This window comes from Toxotes jaculatrix, chromosome 11 (assembly GCF_017976425.1).
Source record: "Toxotes jaculatrix isolate fToxJac2 chromosome 11, fToxJac2.pri, whole genome shotgun sequence".
Taxonomy (NCBI): Eukaryota; Metazoa; Chordata; class Actinopteri; family Toxotidae; genus Toxotes; species Toxotes jaculatrix.
Window position 1 is genome coordinate 14,244,838 of NC_054404.1, and position 22,126 is coordinate 14,266,963.

Here is a 22,126-nt window from a genome sequence, read left to right on the forward strand (position 1 = left end):
ATTTTCACTACTATTCATTTCCCTCATCAACATTAAAACCTTCACTATTCTTGAGAAACGGCACCGGCTTGGTATCTTCAAACAAATAAACCTTTCTGAGATTTCCTTCAAAGCCCTTTGAAAAGAGCCCTGAAGTGACAAATGATACGTTTCTATACAATTCAAACCCTCCAAAGTAAAGCTGACCCGCATGGTTTAAGGCCACGTACCGCTCAAATGGGTCCACATCTTCAAAAAGGATTCTCTTACTGTTTAGGAACACCTGAATAATGGTGCTGTTTAAAGATATGGACACATTATGCCAATTGTTGCAGCACAGTGCGAGTTTTCTGAAAGTTAATGGGAGAGAAAGTCTCTCTCCAAGATTGACTGCAATTTTGAGGTGGCCACCCTCAAGTCCAACCGCGAGGTAGTCATCATCTTCGTGTTCGGCCTTCCCCATCCACATGATCAAACTGTTGTTTGAGCTTGTGCAGAAGCTGAAAGAAACCTGTGTGTATTTTAAATTTCTTGTGTTGTGTCTTGGGTCCCAGTATTTAATGTACGAGTTTCCCACAAACTTGAGGATGTCTGTGGATATTTCTGTCTCGCAGTACCTCCCTCCCCATCCTAGGGGGCATATGCAGCAGTATGAGGTCACATCAGATGGGGCACATGAGGAACCATGTTTGCACAAGTTGTTTGCACAGCTTACAGACTGGTTACACACAGTGCCAGTCCACATTGGTGGGCATACACATGTGAATGACTGACTTCCTGTTGCCCTGCACTGACCTCCATTTTGGCACACCTTGTACCCGCAGGCTGTCCCATCCCAGTCCCCTACGTTTGCTCCACCTACTGCCCCCACCTCTGTCAACTCAAACTCTTGACTGTTAAGTATAAGTTCTCTTACGCCACCAGTGAAGCCCATTGGTTCCCCTTCAGTTGCATCTATTGAGACGAAGCTCAGGGTGGACACACCTCCGACAAAGACGTCTGTCGCAACATCGAGGGTGGTCATCCCTTCAGTCACATTCTCTCTAACCTCTGTATCGTCCAGACTGAGGAAGCCTTGGTGACCAATTCGGCCAGCCTTCACCGAGTGCCAGGTCCTGCCTCGAGAGTCCACTCGCTTGACAGACTGCAGGATGTGGGTGCCATCGCCCAGATTGTATCGCAGCTGGACAAACCCGGATTTCAAGGAGAGGCAGAAGAAATCTCCTGTAGGTAGAAAATAAAACAGCAGTCCAGTAATACAATCAATAAATAAGTTCTATCCTCTGTTTGTACAGCAGAAGATAATTCCAATGTAACCTGTTCATAGCAGTGTGTAGCAGTTACAAGGACACTGTTTATGGAAAGACATATTACCATTTAGCTTTTAAAATGAAATGTTTAAATGCTTTGAGCAAAACACAGAATTCTACTCATCTCCATCTTAAAGCATGAAAAAAAATAAATGCTAAATTTTCTGCATACCTGGATACTACAAGAGCAGTGACTGGAGAAGCCTAAAAATAAAGCAATGACACCTCCTCACGGGCTGAATATGTCAGAGCAGCATGGAATTATATTTAGTAAACACATTATTTTGTTTATTAATATAAAGCTGGCCCTAAATATGAAACCGAATGCTCTCACCAGCTCTGGCACTGAGGTGCTGTGCAGTGTAGACAAGGATGCCATCAGGTGCTAAAGGCTGGAACTGCAACTCCAGAACAGTCCTGTGTCTTATACTCAAGGGTGGAAATGACATCCACGAAGACAGGTTCCCGCTGAAGAATGGATCACTGATGCTCACAGCTGAACAGGCAAAACAATACAGCAGTTAAATAATTGGAAGCGAGGCGAGGCTCTTGTCTTATTAAATAAATAAATAACTTCTATAATGATACAGTTAAGGTTCAGTGATGCGACCTTTCTCACAGTAGGGCCCGCCAGTCCCCAGGGGGCACTGGCAGGTATATCCATGTGGGAGAGGGATGCAGGTGGAGCCGCGGGCGCACAGAGGAGGGGGGCTGTGCTCCACATCACACACGGACACGGTCTCAGAACAGAGCGCACCCTTCCATCCAAATGGGCACTGGCAACTGCACACGGACACAGTCAGACGCTGTGAAGCGCTTGTGAACACTGTCATTTCCTGTCGCTATACTTGCACCGTGTAACCGGTTTTCTGTAGGTTATTGCCGTCTAGTCACAACACATGGAAACAGCACATGATGGAGAACTGTTGGATGCATTCCACTCGACAACAAGGCCTTCATGAGTTATTCATGAGCTGGATCATTATAAATAATCAGAAAATGACTTCAAATATTTTTTAAATATTTTTTTTAACTTACTACACAGATGAGCCAGAGTCCACACATGTCCCTCCGTTCCTGCAGTGAATATGAAGACACGGCGTGACTCCACACTGACCCACACTGCGCCCGAAGGCTGGATGTCCCGCAGGCTGTCCCAGTACTTGGAACTTTCTGTCTCTTCTTGTGCGAAACTGCACATCAAAAATGCACCCTTTGAAAACAACAACAACCAGAGCGACAGCCAAACTGTATGTCAGAGCGATAGCTTTCATTTATCTGATAGAGGATTATCAGAGGAAACAACATCCTTTGTTTTGACTGTGTGACGATCAAAGGTGTGCACACTAAAATGTGATTAAGATCTGAATTTTGTTTTCTACTCAAATAAGGCCGATATAAAAAAAAAAAGGAAAACACTTCTCATAATGTGTGCAGTGTTTGAAATGAATTTCTTTGATGGTTGTTTATTTTATCATGTGACAACACAGGGTTTTACATCAAGGATAAATATTTAAATCTGCACATCTTTATTCGATGTTTACTCTTGAATTTGATGGAATAAAGTCTCTACAGTTCACACCCACGATTTCAGAGGTTTGAAATCCAAGATTTTTTTTTCCCCCCTGTCATCATGCATTTCCCTCCTCATATTTGCTTTTTGCTTTCATAAATCAATTTTATCAAGACAATATTTGCTTTGGCCTGTACTTGCTGAGCACAAGGCCTTCTATAAATACAAGGCCTGAGCACAAGCCTTGTAGTCATCTGCACATGCAGACTCTCTTCTCTCTGCTGCATTAGTCATTGGCATAAACAGGATGCAGGGGAAATGTCATGCTCATTCATGAATATTCATGGCATGATGCTGTCTACTTGGCAGACTCAAGTGATGGTTGGGGAGCTGCAAACACAGACTATCAAAAAAGAGAAGCAGATTTATAAGGAAGATTATAAAAGCTGGTCATTTTTGTTTAAGCTGGACACTTTAACTCTTTTAAGAGGGCCTTGAAACCTGGGCAGCCAAGTCTGACAATTAAATCTTAGAGGAAAAAGCTACAAGTACAATGCGGGGTACATTTGTCTTTGCAGAAAACATTTTTCTCACCAAACTAATTGTTTCAGAATAATATTTTCAACTAAGTTCCTATGGCAATCTTAAAAAAAAGGTTCAAGATCTTTTAGCAATTCTAATAAAATGACTGCATCAAAGCAGCATGAAATCGAGTTTTTAAATAGACAAGCTCGACAAACATAAACTTCCCCATTTCTTATTATTTGATCAACAGCTTAAATTGAGTAACTGATTTTTTTTTTTTTCCTCAGCAGCCTCAGTGCCTCCTCTGCCACCTTTCCACAGGGGAGTGTGGATCTGTTGATAACTGGGAGTGAAGTGCATTATCAGTGTGTTCACTGCCAGCCATCATGATTAGGGCTCGAGGAAGGTCACACAGATCTGATTAGACGCTCATGAGTTCTCATTACACCCCGAGCAGAAAGGTTATGGTTCCACCGGTGTCGCCTGGCTCAGGTAGTGCTCGCCAATACAGGGGACTATGACAGTCTGGGGCAAACTGATGCTTTGCTATAGCTGATTTGATTTTTGAAGGTTTATTTGGTGAGCAGAAAAATCAATTATATGACGATAAATAAGCAAACACACAAAATCACCCCAGTCTTTAAACATAAAAAGCTCTTGCTCACCTCAAATGGATCTGCCATGACATTTTTAATAACAGGCTTCACTGCTATAGTGCAGAGACTGCTGAATATGGTTATGATGATATTCATAGCTGTTGTCATCATTACGGTTATGGCAATTTTGCTCCACAGCTTTGCACATTAGCAGGCACAATGAATGCTCTCCAGAATACATTCCTACACCTGAGAGACAGCATAAATGATGCTGATGATGACAAGGATTATTTGTATGGCACCCTGGTTCAAGCAACTTATCAGCAGTGGAATAGATTCGCAGCCAACACACAAGTACATGGGGTGTGAAGTCATTAAAAGGTGCAGATACAATCAACCCCAAAGCTGTGTTCTGGCCTCATACACAGACCAAGCCTGTAACTCCCTTTTCATTACACACCTTCCCCTCAGCTTACAAAGAGACAGACATCCTGAGAGAAACTCCAAGCCCCAATGCTCTTAGTTCAGACAGCAGAGCTGGGTTGTAATGAAGCCGTAGCAGTCTTACCCTGAAAGCCATGACGGAACCTGGAGCCAAGTGGCAGTAGTTCAGGGGTGTACTCATTATATCCACCTACAAAGAGCTGGCTGAAAACATTGAGGCCAACCAAGGGTCCTGGAGACGATCCTGTCCTGTTACGTTGCCCATCAACCTGAGAAAGACAGTAAAAGTCAGTGCTGAAGCTGGAGTCTTCCATCTGTAGGCGTGGGAGTACAATTTATTTAAAAAATCTGCCAAAGTTGACAAAATGTATGACCTTGAATTCATCACTAAGTTATTCAGTCTGTGTCTACTTAATCGCCACAGGAGCTACTACAGTATAGTTCCATGCTCCTGCCTCTGAACAGGATATATCCTCCGAGGCATCCCCGGGGATCTCGGGCCCTTTCGGCTGACTCAATAGCATCACACTGTTCCTGCAGATTTTTCAACTGCACTTACATAATGCGAACCCCCTGGTCTGCCCGACCACTGGACCGAAATGATCCGTAGGTACAAAGAAACCTGAGGTGTTCCAAGAAAACATTCACCTCACTGTAACACCATTTACCAGCCTACACCACCAACACAAGGAAAGATACACTTATAGTGTTTGTGTGTGTATGTGCACGGTGCAACATATAAACTTTGTACCATTTATAGTCTGGTGACAGATTAAAGGAAAAGGCTGAATAGCAGAAAGAGGGGTCACACTATGGCTTGATGAGATCTAATGAGGGAATATTGTTTAGAACCGTGGTTCTTATGATATATACAGTATGTTACCTACATCCCATCTTTCTAGACTCTAGATTATTGATTCTGTACATTAGTTTCTGTTATATATCTACAGGGGAGAGGTGGAGTCATTCAGTATTTACACCTTAGTAGCTGCCTAATCTTTTTTGTAACCTTTTTTTCCTCCCAAAATTACACTTTTCTAATCATCCAGTCACCTTCAGCCATCCTGTTTTCTTGGACCTTCCAAAAGTAACAGTGTGAATGTCGATCTGGTGGTTCAGTCGATCACTGACTACGACTGCTACGCCTGATCCGAGGTTGAATCTATGCACAACTCGGCCATTTCGTAGTCCCAAAACGAGGAAGTCATCGCCATCATTTCCTGCAAAATATATGAAAAGTTTGCCATTAGCACGGCAGACTTAAAATGAATAATAAATAACATTTCCCGCTAAACACCCTGAAAAACAAACTTGAACAGAAAAGTGTTCTGCTTTTAGTAAAAACACTCATCATAAACATTACACTTAGCAAACATTTAGAATAAATAATACATTTGTTTATTTAAAGATGAAGTTTACATTACCACGTTTTTTTTATTCCATATTTTTCCTCTCTTCTTGTTTAATTTCGTGTAACTTGATCACCGCCATCAAAGAATTAACTCTGCTTCGTTTTCTGGCGCTGGTGATCAAAGATGCCACTTCATTAAACTCAATCATCAAGCGAAGTGTTCGCATTTCATCTATTCTTATATTGTGCCTTTGAATTTGTACCATTACCAACAGCGCTGCTCACTCTCCTGACAAGTGTTTCATTATTCATATTGCTCTTGTTTTGTTTTTCCCTCCACCATGATGAGTTGTAGCCTACTCTCGAGAGAAAACAACTGCAGAAGATCCACAAGATCTTGTGCTGTGTTTTTTTTTTTTTTTTTTTGTTCTTCTCCTCCTTTTGATGAAATATGCTGGTGACACTGACACGGTGGTTACCTGCTACCAAATCTGACCCCAATGAAAGGGGATCCTAATTTAACGTGATGGCTGCTGACAGCATCACAGTGCACCTACGCCTCAAAGTCTGTTTAAGGCAATTAACACTAATACTTCTGAGAGGCTTGGCTCACATGTTCATTTTATCCCAGAAATGCCGACATGCTTCTTTTGAAAGTCAAGAACAATAACTGTTTAGCTGGAAATCAACTAATTGCTGGACTGCAGGAAGACTCATTATTAATGTCTCAAAATCTGCCAAGAAAGAAAATCCTTGGGGAATCCTCTTGATTAGAGGATCTCAGAGGAGAGTGGAAATCTATTAGATAGCACATTACCATACACAGCGGGTGAAAACCTCTCAAAACAGCAATTGCACGTCTTTTAAAATCCTTAATGAAGTTTGACAACTAAAATCCAACTAAGGAGACATCCCACAGTTGTTCTCCTAGTTTCATTTGACCGTGAGAATTATTTTAAATTGCTGTGCCAGTGTCAAGATTGAACTCACCTTGTCCTTTATGCCCAGCGAACAGGATCAGGTTGTCTTTCACAGCAGATGAATTGTTGGCAAGTGTGAACTTCAGCTTGAACTCGTAGAAGAAACTGAGGCTGGGGACGGAGGAATACGCCACGAAGGAGGTGTAACCAAACTCATCGCTTCCACTGAATCTGGCACGACTTATATTGATGGCTGCAAAACAAACACATTTTTAACACATTTAAAAAGATCATATTTGTGTTACAATGCAGCTTGTGTGAATTAGATGTCTGATTCATCATCTCCCTCAGTTACCAAAAGATGGCACTATTGCTACACAAAACACACCACAGGGTTGGTGAAATATTTTCTTTTCTGAATGCTATAAGATGATGACCTGTTTTCAAATACTATCACCTCTTCAGTCCTTTTCTATTTTCATTTGTAGCTGTTTAGGAAGGGCTCTGGCAAGCAAGCATCGCTTCATACCCAGTGTTCACGAAGGTACCACAATAATCCCAGTGATTCAATTACAATCTCAAGTTTACTTATTCTAAACGCATGGCTGATTCAATAATGCTCTCTTATGTATTCCATCTCAGCATACCCATCTACTTGATTTTACACAGGGGACTCAATGTAAATTTCTCCTCACTCAACATTACATGCTGCTGTGAGTATGTGTGTGTGTGTGTGTTTTCTTTTTACAGTGAGGATTCAAAAACAAAACTGTTCCTCTTCACTGGAAACACCTTGCATATTCTTCTGCAGCTCCAGGCGATGGCTAAGAGGGGTTCAGAGCTCCCCTCTGCGACTGCCCTCAGCTCTGTTTGGCTGCTAAATTATTAATAAAGCTGGAAATACTTCTGTTATCATTTCTAGTCTGGTTGAGCTGTGTTTGCCTATTGTTTCACTGAACGGCCACAGTGTTACAGCTACAGCTTATTTTTTAAGCAGTGATGTGTTTGAATGGATCATATACAAGATGATTTTTTTGTTCTGTAATAACAGCCGAGCTATGTGTGTTTGTGTGTCAGCTTTTCCCAACTGTTCAGACCAGATATGAAAATGTGAAGCATCGTTACAAAATTAAATTACCTTGAATGTGTTCATGGATGGCTATTTACTCTACCCTTGAGTCTGCTGTACAAATTAATTATCTGGACTGACCTAAACTGATATTAGCAAATTTTAGATGACCAAATGTGATATGAAACCATTTGTTAGTTAACAATTGTTTTACATTCTGCATACTATTTGATCATTTTATCCCAATTTCTAATTGAACTGTTTTATCTATAAACATATTTTGAATGTCAGTTACATCCGTCAAATTACATAATGGATGAATGGGTGGACATAATAATAACAACTGCACTGTCCAATACAATCCAAGAAAACAGCTCAGTTTTAATTACTAACCTTGTGAAAATGATATCATTCACACTTTTAGATTTTTGATGCCACCATTTGTAATGCCACTAAAGCATCTTTATATTGTAAAGTTTTGTTACCCTGTTTTTGTATCTGGAATGGCTACACAGGGAAGAGACAAAACAAAGTTAAATCAACACCGCTGTCCACAGAAAGTGGACATTATTACTGTCCATCCCATAATTTCTAAAACAAAATACCCCATCTACTTCTAACTAAATGGAAACCAAAAAGCTCCATATTTAAACAGCTATCCTGCAGGCAGGTTTAATCTTGGCTGACCATTATTCAGACAGTTGCTTATTCTCAGGCATATGGCATCAGCATTGTTTTCAGATGTGTAAAAACAATATCAACAGTAATCATTCAAGTTTGTAGGTATACATTTATGTGCTCCTACTCAAAGTTTCTGTTAGCTAACTAATGTTCAGTGCTGGTGAGGGTAACTAATAGTTACAAAACATAATATTAATAAAGAAGCTTATGGACTGCCTCTATGAAATGCATCCATAAATTGTAACACCCCACTCATAGTGTTAACATAGTGTTTCCACTTTTCTGGGAATTTGTGTAATATGGTGCAAACGAATTGGAGCGACAGAAGAAAAACAGAAAGCCACGTGGCACCAGATTGAGAAATGCATTCTGACAAAAACTGCATGTACAGTATATGGCGTGCATCTTAACTGCCACGGGGCAGCTGGGAATAACACATCTCCTGGGTTAGAGATGCTGCACACAGTATACCCTTACATTCTTCTGAGTCTCAGAACAATGCAAGGTTAACAGAAATTTCACTAAATCAATACTAAACTGAGGTGCTGACGCTGCACAGCGTTTAAGCACAAACATTAAAGGTCTTAAAAATGGACTATATAAAATGTATCTATGGAAATATAATGTACTAAAAAAGTTTGCATTACGTAACTGCACCTCTACACTTGGTTGTTGTTTGCTATGCAACTCTTAAATCAGTGTTAGCATTATTTTTCTTGCACAACTCTTTCTTGCTTTGTGCACTCAAGACCTGACAACATTTGCAATTAAAATTATAATCACATTTGCTTGTGGTAGTACTGGGCTTACTGTATATTACTGTATATTTCACATGCAGTGTATTTGTATGTAGTTTTTTTTTTCTTTCTTTAATCTTTAACAGGAGGTATGGGCAACTTGTGTACAAAGGTAGACCATTAATAATTCTGAGTGAAGTTATCTTAAATATCCATTAATGTTTCATGAACTCCACTCTTGAGGCATCAATACCACTTCCTAGTTTTCCCTTTCCTCCATTTCCTGCTTGTTCACAGATCGACCCTACCTATTAAAGTGCACATGGAAACCAAGAACTGAAAATATTACATTAAAAAAAAAACATATAATTTTCATGCTTCCTAGTGAACACATAGCTTGAGCTTTTTCTCCAAAAGAGAGAAAACTAAAAACAATTACTGTGGTACGTTGCTAAAGAAGCAAAACATGGAAAAGTTGTACATGTACTAAGTACAAAAAACAAAACACACACACACACAAAAAAAAAACCACAACCCCAAAAAAACCCCAGAGAGGCAGGGAGACTTTAGGAGTTATCACATTTGACTCTGATCTTATCTGATGATATCAGGATTAAAATTCAAATGTCAGCTGTACACTTAGTGTGACAGTGGAAGGTTAGATTACTCTGTTTGGTATGTGGGTGCTGAGAGTCTGACAGGGGCTGTGGCATGGCTGAGAGACTTATATGCCAAGCACCCTGCTGCTCCTACAGACAGTTTAGTCAAGCAAAACCCTTTGTTTCTGAGAACCACAGCCTGTGAAGCCCCCCCCCCCCCCCTTTTCTTTTTAAAAAATGGTATTTCTGTTTGGAAAATCATTTGAAGCGTTATAAAAGAGATAATTACCACTTGCTATCATTTCTAGGTCATTTGGAACACATGCATATATAAGTCAAGCTTTGTTAGCTTTCTGTGCCCTTTTGGACTACAGTCAAGCTAGCAGCTCTGTGATGTTGTACTTAGCGCTTTGAGCTAATACAAACATCACCATGCTAACATGCACCCAATAAGAATGCAAACATGCATGACATCTGTCTTTGTGTTTCAATATTTCAATAATTCAGTGTAAAACAGTACAAATCTCATCACTGTCTTTTTGTTTCTGCTGTTAGATCACTGCAAGATGATTATAAACTGATTAAAACAAGGGTCAAAATACTAACAGCTCATAAATTATCATTAGTCCTGCTTAGCCTGTTAACATTTTCTGACACTTGATCAAATATTGTTTTTATAGTTTTAGATCTGTGTGATAGAAACAGAAACTTAATTTATGCCAGGGTATTATGTTATACGGTAGCATATAATGACAAGGAATATAAGTGATCACTGACAGGCAGAAGCAACAGCGAGCGTATCTGGTAAAGTGAGAACATATCAACACCCTGCTAAAGTACAGCACAAGTCTGACATTTTTAGAAAACAATTCTTCAGAAAAGTTACTTTGAGTCACACTGCTGAAATTATAGCTGTTTGAAAATAGGATCTTATAAACTGAAAAGAGTATTTTGGAATATTCAGCAAAGCAGCCATGGGTTTTGCTCTGATTATCATACCATTGCTGGAGGAAGACATTTCTGCCTTTTCAGCAGAATTCAGTTTCATTAATCCCTTTACTTAACAACAGACTCTCATTCTACCAACTGCTCAAGGCTCTCATTCACCAACTGTTTGCAGATCAGTCTCTTATTAAAGCTGCTAAATCTACACTGCATTGATCTGTGTGCAGCTGTTCTTTGTAACACTTACGTTCATCACACAGTAGACCCTGTCTTCCATAGGGGCAGAGACACACGGCTTCCAATGGCGACTTTGGGATGCATGTGGCTCCATGACCGCAGGGGTTGCGCTCACAGGCACTGAACTGGCACAGCCGGCCAGTGTAGAGAGGGGTGCACTCGCAGAACCAGTCCTCAGCATCACTAAATGTGTATACATAGAGGGAGACATCATTAGACCAGAGCTGAAAATGGACCGTGACATTGTAAAAACATGTCCAGACGTTTTGCAAGCACAGACAGTGGCCTGCTGAATACACAGGGAGAGCAGCGAGGATAAAATAACCCACCTCGTAATGCATGAAAGATTTGAAAAGATGTTAAGAGTGAATGTGTCCAGCCTGATGGAATACTTGGGATATATGAGATCTGCTGGAACACAAGCCTTTGAGTGGATGTACACATAGTGGTGGAGGAAAAACAAGAATCGTGTTAACGGTTTATTCATCTTAGTAGCTACTGCAGAGGCAGAAATGACTGCACATGTCTTTTGGTAAAGATAAACACATGCAGCCTGAAAAATAACAGCAGAAAGCAGATGATTAGTAGCGTGTCAGAAAACTTATATCCAGAAATTGTACAAGATTTTCTATGTCTCCTTTCCTCGATTCATATGCGTGCACTTCCTCTCTTGGCAAGAAGAGGAGGGTGATCTAGCATGCAAAGTAATATCCAGACAGGGACTTTATAAAATGCTCTAAGACGTGCGCAACTTTGAAAGGTATAACATCAGATAGATGACGCATTGGTGGGGTTTCAAATCTATAAATTAATAATGTGTTTTGAGCAGCAGCACTGCAGGATGTATTTTGCTCCTTGAAAAACTGGCTTCTTGAAATGAAATATTTACATTCAGTCACCAGAGCTGAGCATTGTTAGATATCACTTTATTGAGGTACAAAAGGATGCTGTATAATGCAGTAAAATTTCTAGCGTGTGATTATTAACAGGCTGCTAATGTCAATTTCAAGACGTTTTATGGCGCAAGTTACACACTGTCGCTCCCAATTGTGACAATTACTTTCAAAATAACAGTCACAGATGGAAATTGTCATGCATTGAAGAGAACAGGCATTGTCATTTGTATAATCTTTGACAACCTGCAAGAGGAAGAATCAAATATTTAACAAACCACCTCCTGGTGGAGCCTCCATGTTTCAGTGCTTTGAGTGCTGTTAATTTGTCCCTTGCATTGTCAGTTAGCGTTTGTGTTTAAATGATGGCAACACACACATTGTGTGGGTTTTCCTCCAGATGCTCCAGTTTCCTCCCACAGTGGAAAAAAAAAACATGCAGGTTAGGTGAATTGGATGCTCTAAATTGCTTGTAGGTGTGAAGTGCAAGTGTGAATATGTCTGTCGGTAAGTTTTGGCTGTGATAGACTGAATATTTATCCATGGCTCCAACACTCCACACTCCTCGGTGTAGAAAATGGATAGATGGATGGATAGATACACAAATGAAATATTTTCCTCTGGCTGCTGTAAACTCTTGGAGATAATGTTATATACGAATTTGGACTTTTTTTTTCTCTCTCTCTCTCTCTCTCTCTTTTTTTTTTTTATAATTAATTAAAAATTATAAAGGATAGATACTATAAAATTCATCAGATCATTAGTTTACACTGAATTAACTGCCAGTGTTCATAGGCAAGAGTTTTCATGCAATTTTAAAATGGCCTCTATATGCTCAATTTTCTACAATTGTGGTGGCTGTGGTTTAGTTGAAGGTGTATTTATTTATTTTTTTATTTGTCTTTTTGCATAAAATTTGATTTAAAGCACAGCAAGGCTAACGTGAGTTTTGCTGAACAGAGACACAAAAGAATAGCTCATGAAATGAAGGAATCACATGAAACAATGCAACAATATTGACCTTGAAATGTTTCACTACTTTCACTGGGTAAACGACAATTCTCTTCAGATGTGTTGAAAGCAGCTCATAATTAAAAGTACGGATGGAGAATCAGTGGGGTGTGAAGTTTTGTCTGACAGATGTTTGTTGTTGTGAGAGATAAAAAATATCTTTGCATCTTCATGGAACCAATCCGATCCTCAGAGGTATAAAAAAAGAGGTTAGCAGTAATACTTAAGTTGAAGTGTTTATAAGTATTTAGCATTTATAAGCAGAATATAAACATTTAATAAAAGTTTATAACACACATGTCATAGTTGTAACCAGATTTAAGAATATTTTATGTTTTTTTAAGGTTTATCAACAATTATTATTAAAATATTACAACTGTGTTTTACTATTTTATTCAGTATCTGTTTATATACCAGCCGTCACCTATGGGTATCTTCAGGAAGAGTTACAGTTATGAACAAATACCTTAATACCTTAACACTCAAATCTGCATACAACTACGTTACAATCTGTTACAAACCATATTTATTAAAAGTTTACATACTGCTTATAAATGGGAAATGAGGGGACTTAAAATGAAAAGTTGCCAAGTTAATGTACTAAACCACAAGTAACTCGAGAGCAGATAAACCTGTAAAAATGAATTCTGAAACGACTTCTGTGTATAAGCACTTCAAACAGGCAGCAGATATTTCCGGCTCCAAAAAGGTAAAGTGTAGACTAGATTAAAGGAAGGAGCATGGTTGAAAACACTTGAGTTTTAATTGGCCTAATCAAAAACTTGATGTGTGGGGTGACAAAAGGTTATTTTAATTTGCCCGAGGCAATCACTCTGATTGCTAAATTGTAGTAATGTTTGCAGACTAATTTGAATATGTTAATCACGAATGCATAAAGTTGGTGCTCGCCATATCTCACGCAATTCAAAGACTGCAGCACTATGGCACACACGCTGGATAAATTATTAAGAAGGACTACATTTTTAATCTAATGAGTACCAGATAAAATGATGAATAATTGACCGGTTAGCTTATGATATCCCTGTCAGCTAGAACAATAAGCTGTGTGGCCACATGCATTTCCTGAATTTCATCCCTTGTAAGTTATTTACAGAACACTTCTTTTCAAGTGCTCGTTGGTATGCAAATACACTTCAGCAGTAAAGCACTGATGAGGCTCGGCTGCCATGGCAAGTCTTCAGTTCTCTGGATGAAAGAATTTAGCCCACTTCATCCTTTGTTAAAGTAAAAAAGGACCACTGGGTTTAGAAGATATTATTTATAGAGAAGTACTGCTTTGGTACTGATGCGCCATTTGCTTTCCAGTATTGTAAACAGCCAATTGGACACTATACAGTTATACTACAGACACTATGATTCTTGGTTGGTGGGATGGAAAAAGCATTTGAAAGGCGACTTGTTCTTCACTCAGTTATTTGTCATATGAATTTTAATATGAGCAAAGGGATGAAGTGAAATTTACACATGGCATTCACCTGACATACTCAAACTCCTGTTTGAGTAGACGACTGTTCGATATTTTCCTGACCTCTTTCGGGACCCTTGCAAACATTTCCTTGGCGGTGAAGAAGGGTGATGTCTGTTAAGTCTCCATCACAGAGTCTTTTGAAAGATACTGCCACAGAAAAGCATACTTTAGAAGACACTTGAAATAAAATCCTTATAGAAAGGAGGCATAAAGCACAAGGGAACTTTTCTCAGGGGATCAGACAATATATCTACGGTCCAACCTAGAACACACTGCACTCTGCAGAAAGCAGAGCTTTTCTGAAACACATAAAGTATATTCACATGTTCAGACTCTACTTTTTTCCAAATGTGCCAGTGTATATATTCAAGTTTTCTAACTCCTGGTACACTGACTGCAGAAGATAAAAAATAAAAAATAAAAAATCTTCTCATGTCTGAGAAATAAAGTTGTGTGACACTGATTTAACAGACTGATAAGACTGATCAATTGATATGAGCTTATAAAACTGATTTGCTTCAGACATGAGTCAGCTTCTTTGATGGGTAAGATTTTCTTAACTTTTTCTTTTTAAACCAGTATCACTGGTTGGTTCCCCTCACCAAAACATAGGCTGTAAAGGGAAAGCCGTCATCGTGCCAAATTATGAGAAGTTCTACCTGCTTGCAAAAAAAATATGGCAAAATGTTGAGCTGTATTTTTGTTGGAACTAAAACTGAAACAGTGCTGAAAAGAACAAAGCACAATCTCACACACACACACACACACACACCGGTTCAAACCATCACTGACATGATGAAGGGGTGAGAGACAAAAAAAACCCCAGTCTGACAGGGAAACGCAGCTATTAAGTGAAAAATCATGAGCACACTGAGACTGGTTTGTGCTGGATGAAAACAGTAATGAATAAAATAACGTGATGTTTTTGTCTAGGCTGCTAGACACCTCACTGTGGAGAACAGATTCCTTTAACTGGAGATCACAATCATTTCCACAGAAGCCACCTGCTGATGATATGTGCCTACACACACACACACGCATGCACGCGCGCACACACACACACACACTGCACATTTATTCAATTTCCTCCAATCTTTGACACAAACCACTACAGAAGGTTGTGTCTGGTGTAATTACTTTTATGTTTTGTTTTCCCATGATCACAGAATAATTATTTTGTGCCTTATGTCTAATTTGGGCACTTACATTGCAGGAAAGGAATATTTGAGTTCTACAGATAGCTGTACTGTATGTCTGATTATGTATAATTACCATTATAGAGTCTTGCAAATTTTCAGAATAATTACAAGGTGACAGTTTGGGTTATACTGAGAACACAAAATAATTATTTTGTGTCTGCTAATGAATTTCGGGACAGTATTATAGACTCAGACTTGTAATCACAAAAGTACAGTGTTAAATAAAGCTCAAAATCAAAAGTCCATCCAAAGGTCCCATTTGCATCTAATAAGAAATCAAGTGTGCTATTCTAGAGGCCTTATTCAGTCAAATCTAATGAAGTTGGTAACCAGAACAGCAAATACTATTAGGATACAGAGCTCTGCTCCAACAACTGTAACATATGGTCTTGTTTGAAAACCTTTAAATCCAGATAAAACAAAGTAGGGCTCATCTGCTTAATAGTTAAAAGATAAGGCTAGTTTTCATATTGTGAATCAAAATCAAGCTGATCCTACAAAGTCTCGCCTCTTTATCCAAAGCCTTATACAGCCACATACCTCCACTATTGTTGCTGGAAAGTGGAAATTTTACTATCCTTTATTTGGAGTCAGAGGTCTAAATCAGAAATCTGGTCATTTGTAATAGACAAATTCAATGCAGGGTCATTTCTTGTTCCTGTTTGCTTTTCATGTTAAGTTATCTGAAACTTGTCCCCAAGCCATTTTAATAATTGTGTAATTACTATCTAGTTACTGCTAAGTATGTCAAGGTTACACAGTGACTCATTTTTAAACAAGAAAATCTCTATATGTATAAAAATAACTGATTTGGACAAGAAAAAAAACAAAACAAACAAACCCTTGCACAGTTGTTTTGAATGCACTTGTCCTCCAAAATTCAAAGACACAAATGCAATAAACTCTGTAATGAGCAAGTTTTCTCAGGAAATATTCTTCAGGGACTGCAATCACACAGAGGATGATAGCTATGTTTGTTTCTCATGGTGAATTATAATAATTGTATCTTGGACCTTGAGTTATTTTATAGGTACTTTGAAACAAGTAGAGCTGGAACTCTGATTAAGATGAAATTGGTTTCACTTTCTTTGTGAAGAACACTCTCAGGCGGTGAAATGGAGCGTAGGGAGAACTTATAGAAAAGTGGAGTTTCGTGTGCAGTTTCAGCTCTGCCTGTGTGTGTCTATGAGCTTAAGACGGCCCTCTACTCTGTAACAACTGCGGATCTATTTATGTGATCTGTGTGTCAATCTGTTTTCTTTTACTTCAGTGAGAAGTAACACAATAGGTCACACTCTGATGCACAGTAAAGCAGCTATAATCAGCAGACCCCTTTAACAACTTTTTTTCTCTTTTTTCTACAGCACCTGAGCAACTATTTTCAGCCAAAAAAAAAGCTATAAAAACAATTAGGTATAGAGTCTCCATCTACCAGTACCTATAAAACTCACTAATTAACATCTGTATTAAAAACAAAGAGTAAAATTAACATAGTGTGGTTTTACTGGGGGTTATATGTCAGACTGGTAATAATTAACATTTCAATATTACACAAAATGCCTCGGGCAACAGACAAATGTTAAAGAAAATGTTGCTGTTGCTATTGTTCTCTCATTAAAACTGTGAATATAATACACATCAGGCATATTACAATTCTTGTCTTATTACTTATAAACATCCTTAAAATACAGTTTAGTAGATGTAAAGTTTGATGCTTATACAAATACACAAAAAAATCTGAATTTTTCTGAGTGCGGTATACATGGTTGCAAGTCACAGCCCTTCATGCCCTAACCATGGACAGGAAGCTGCCACCTGCACCCACAAAAGGTTCACAGCACACCCAAACAAAGGCACAAATGGACGCCATCAGCATCAGCACCACAGCAGGACATTCATGGTTAGGGAACAGGGGATCCAGGTGCAAGTGTCTTCAAATCGCACCCCCTACCCCCCTCAACAGCTGGCCACATCTGTGCATCTGTATGTGGATTACATGGTAGGGATAGTGCAGTTGAATATATTTATCTAATTGTCTAATCAGAAGATGATAACATGTTGCATTTCATAACTGACTGACTGATTGTATAAATACAGGTGTTCACATCTTTCCTCTGATGAAAGTTTCTTTTTCCTTGTGTTCTTGTTTGTTACAGAGCAACTGCAGAGTGTTTACAGCATGAATATCCGTGTGCCTCTTGGAAACAATTTCCGCTTCAACATTTCTATCTGCTGTATTTACAGTCAGTCTAATGACATGGTCTGTGCAGCCTGCGGCTAAAGGTTTATAAATGACACAGATATCAGGCATCACAGAGCTGGCACTGAAGAATAAAAAGGCCATGGTCCTCTGGTGCTGATTGCCTGGCTTTTCACGTTGATGTCACTTAAATACCTAATATGTATGTATCACCCCTCAACCTGCAACCCATTATCCTCTCAGGTTTAATATTGATATTTCTACATGCCTAAGTGAACAGAAAACCGCCTGAAAAAGGGGACAGCACCGAAATCACCCCAACTGAACCCACAATCAAAATCCTTATTCATCCTATTATATTGTGGCAGCGCAATCCAGGGTGAGTAACAGAATGAACAGAGCTCTGTGAACTCGTGATGACCCCTGCATTCTGTGCGGTTCAAGAGGATACTGCATTAACGCGCATTCATGACACAGATAATTGCAAGGCCCACTCTTTCACACATGACAAGCCAACGTGACCACAATGCCACCGGCTCTTAATTGGTATTCTTAAAGCCATTCATATTCCAATATTCATGGTGCCCTTTTTCATTTCCTGTTTAATAAATGCAACTGTTAATTGATAGTGTCGTAACACAATGAAGAAGACATCTAGGGCAGCTATTTTCTGGATTACCTAAGGTGAAAGAGTATCATATGCAGTTAATGCATACTTAAAAGAAAGCCAAAATTGCTGCTAAGTGGGGTGTGATGGCAGGCTGATGAGCTGTTCTAGATAAAGATGAAGGAAGAACAGATCTTCACACATTTGGCCCAGCACAAAGCGCTGACTTTGGCCAAGGGATTACCATTACTGGGCAATCAAAATATTGTGGATTTATAGAAAGAACCAAGGAAGGAACAGGACATGACTACCTTAGTCCTTTAGCATTCAGATACTCAAGGAATTTGTCAACAATCTGCCTTACTCTTTTTTTTAGTAGCAGTTTAAGTAACTGATCATTCATTGTTAAATATTTCTGTGTAAATTCAAGTTAATGAAAGACTACAAATTTTTATTAGAGGTTACGCAGTCCTCTGCAAATCTGTTTCTAATTTGGAAACATCATAAAGTAACAGATGTTTTTGGACCGCTGAAATAAGCTGAGCACAACACTGACATATTATCAAATTTTCACTTGACATGGAGCAACATTAACATTTATTTGGAGTCATGTTTCTGATGACCTGATAAATGTAAGCCCAATATTTGCTCTCCTTTAAACTCTGTTATTGTCTCCACCACCTCCTGAGGTAAACATCTGTCTCTTTGGTTGTTAAATGCTCCACAATGTTCACCAGCGACTAGCTAACTTTGTCTGTGTGGTGCTAGGCAGGTAAGGCTAGGGTGAGGGTGTTCAGAGCTTTTTCAAACAGTTACCTGCTCCAGCTGCAAGTGACACTGATATGGTGAGAGTGAACCAACAGGGCAAAGCTGTGGGTCATAAAAAAAGTTCTTCTTCTGCCAAATAAATAACTGCTATAAGACATTTTGGCAAGATGGTATTTCATTTGCACTAAATGTCATATAATGTCAAAGCCAATACCAGACATCACCAGCAAGACGTGGAGCGTGGACTCCTGTTGACTCCTCACAGAAGTATTGCAGGACTGAGGGAGAACAGGCGGCATCACACCGAAGCCGACAGTTTCCTTTTCTCCTGAACTATTGTTATTGCACATTCTTTTGTGTTGTACATTTAATTGGTGCAGTGTTACAAACTCTTGAAGTTTCAGCAACACTGAAAAATTAATCAACTTGCAAAGCTGCACCCTGTTTATTGTCAAACTAGAATTACTGCCTTGCTGTTGTTTGCCTCCTTAACCAGTCAAGATGCAGTTTACATCCATGTCTGTCCTGACTTATACAATATAGTAAAGTCTTGGAAGAAATTTAATAAAAGGTATTAAGTGTTTTTTTTTTTTTACCATAAATATCATTTTTATTATATAATTTTTTATATATTTTATTGTTTTAGTCATGAGTTCTTGGGTTATGGCTAAAAACGTGTTTTGTGAGATCACAGTGACTTGACCTTTGCCCACCAAATTCTAATCAGTTCATCCCTGAGTACAAGTGGACATTTGTGCCAAGTCTGAAGAAATTTCCTCAAGGCGCTCCTGAGATATCACGAGAATGGGATGGGTGGACTGACAGACAACCCAAAAACACAATGCCTCCAGCCACAGCTGTTGCTGGCGCAAAGGAATAAAAAGATTTGGCATGCAACTGACTTGTATGTTCCAAACTTCACCTCAAACACTTGAATTATGCATAATGCATATTATCATGCCTAAAGGAAAAAATAAAAACAGAATTTTAAGACTGTAGAAATTATTTTTTTTTCACCCTTTATGTGATTAATAATAAATTTATGTTGATATTCTGCTCATAGTGAATCCCAGTACAGAATTCCACAGTGCACAGTTAGTGTACAGTAGGTCTACACTCAAATTAGTCCAATGTAAATAAGAACTGTGCAGCTCTGCAGCAAGAAATGGTTTGTGCACGGAGGAGGAGCTGTTGCCATAAGTGTCATTTCACTCACTGGCTGACTGGGTTAGTGTGTGTGTGTGTTCATAGCTCCCAATGAACAGCTACAGCTCAATTCATGTTTTTAGAGATTGGGAAAACAATTTAAACCGGAATATATATATTTACAATAGATACTGTCCGACTGTGACAGTCCTGCATCATACTGAGTCATGTGGGCATGAGGAAACAGCAGTTCTAACATGGAGGTGTAATGACTCTGTCATTTATAAGACACTTTTCTTCATAACCTTTGTTGTTTACAGCATGAGTATATAAGGTAAACCCTCCTTTCTTTTGTTTGCCACATGCACATCCATAGCACTAGTTCTACCCAGCTGCTGTTCACCTCATTTCCAGGATCTTTTTTTATTTTATTTTGTGTGCTATGTATTACTATCACAGAACGAAAGATATATTTGAGACACTATTTTATATTCTTAGCAGCTGTCAAGTTCAAAGCAAGTTAAGTAATGTTTAATTAGAGTAAAAGGTGACCTAGTACCTGACACAAGTTCCTCCGTTACGACAGGGAAGGTGTTGGCAGACAGGCGGGTCACAGTTCTTGATGTTTCTCCCTCTCACTGCTTCACCCACCAGGTAAATCTCCTTTGAGTTGACCTGAAGTTCCCTGATACACCCAATGAATCTCCTTGCTCCCTTTGCACTCCCGTCATGCATCTCCCAGTGGGACGAAACATCCCCAAGAAATATGGGTCCAAAGGTTCCCTGCAAAAAAACGGTAGAAAGCCGGTGATCAGTGTTATCGTTTAGTAAATCACACAATATATGTCCCCTTTCAAGTATGAACTTTGCAGCTAAGAACAGGTTTTCAACATCAGTGTGTGTGAATATATTAACAGTATTATTACATTAACAGGACCTTAATGTATATTAAGATGAACAAGAAAGATTACCGCTATCTGCTACTGTTACTCTTCAGCTTAATGCAGTTTTAGCAAAACTTAGACAAAAAAACTGGAGTTAAAATCTTTTCTATTTTCGGACCCTCTGAATTCATATGATAATACACATCCTGATACGATGTGAAAGAGGAAAAATATCTAAAAAAAAATGCTGCAAGCTGTCTTTGATGTGCAAGGTAATTGGGTAGAATTAATGTAGATAAATTCTGTGAACTTGCAGCTTATCCTACCATAACGGTCAATTTAACAAGTAAGGCATAATTGTGTCTGCTACCAAAGTAGAGCTGCATTAAAAAAATGGAGCACAAGACCGTCTCATTCACAACAGTAACTGCAGGTTGTTCAAATGAATATTGAATACTACTTTCTGTTTAGAAGGTTTACATAATACTTTCATACTCAAGCCACGCATGATGATTAATTTACGAAAGACAAATCAACACTTAGCACAGCTCCATTACACATTCTTTAAAAATTATGTAACATGGTGACAGTGAATTTCAAAATAAACCTCCCTTGAGTGAAAGGGATTTTCTGTTTAATTCATAAACCATTCTATAGTTTATAGTCTTTCCTTTAGATGCTGCAGTTTATCATTATATTAAATGATATAACAAAGATCACAAGGACTTTTGTTCTGCAGAAACACTGACCTTTCCTGTTCCCTTGGCTCACTTCATTCCAGGTTAAGATTTAAAGCTACCTCAACTGTTAGCTGGGACATAACCATTATAATGTGAATGCATCCATCCTTATAGCATTGTATGAGTTTTATTAACAAAAAAAAAAAAAACCTTTCTTTTTTATTTTGACAGTTAGTAAAGTGGATACTGCCTTCACTCACTGTCTCTGTTTAAGCTTCTTGACATGGATACTTTCAATTTATCACATCCAGTCGTGACAGATATGAGTGCTGGTTGTCATACA

General features: G+C 38.8%; 1 protein-coding gene across 1 annotated transcript in view; it reads right to left on the reverse strand.

Annotated features, from left to right (window-relative positions):
- Positions 1 to 10: 10 nt before the first annotated feature.
- The window catches only part of eys (eyes shut homolog), a 142,327-nt gene continuing 120,211 nt past the window's right edge, over positions 11 to 22,126 (reverse strand). Inside the window, exons 42-50 of the mRNA XM_041049698.1 lie at positions 20,779 to 21,002; positions 10,917 to 11,089; positions 6,709 to 6,891; positions 5,421 to 5,587; positions 4,492 to 4,636; positions 2,328 to 2,502; positions 1,900 to 2,072; positions 1,624 to 1,785; positions 11 to 1,203 (exon numbers count right to left, since the gene is read on the reverse strand). Coding sequence (XP_040905632.1) covers positions 11 to 1,203; positions 1,624 to 1,785; positions 1,900 to 2,072; positions 2,328 to 2,502; positions 4,492 to 4,636; positions 5,421 to 5,587; positions 6,709 to 6,891; positions 10,917 to 11,089; positions 20,779 to 21,002 — 2,595 coding nt within the window. The remainder of the gene's footprint in view (positions 1,204 to 1,623; positions 1,786 to 1,899; positions 2,073 to 2,327; positions 2,503 to 4,491; positions 4,637 to 5,420; positions 5,588 to 6,708; positions 6,892 to 10,916; positions 11,090 to 20,778; positions 21,003 to 22,126) is intronic.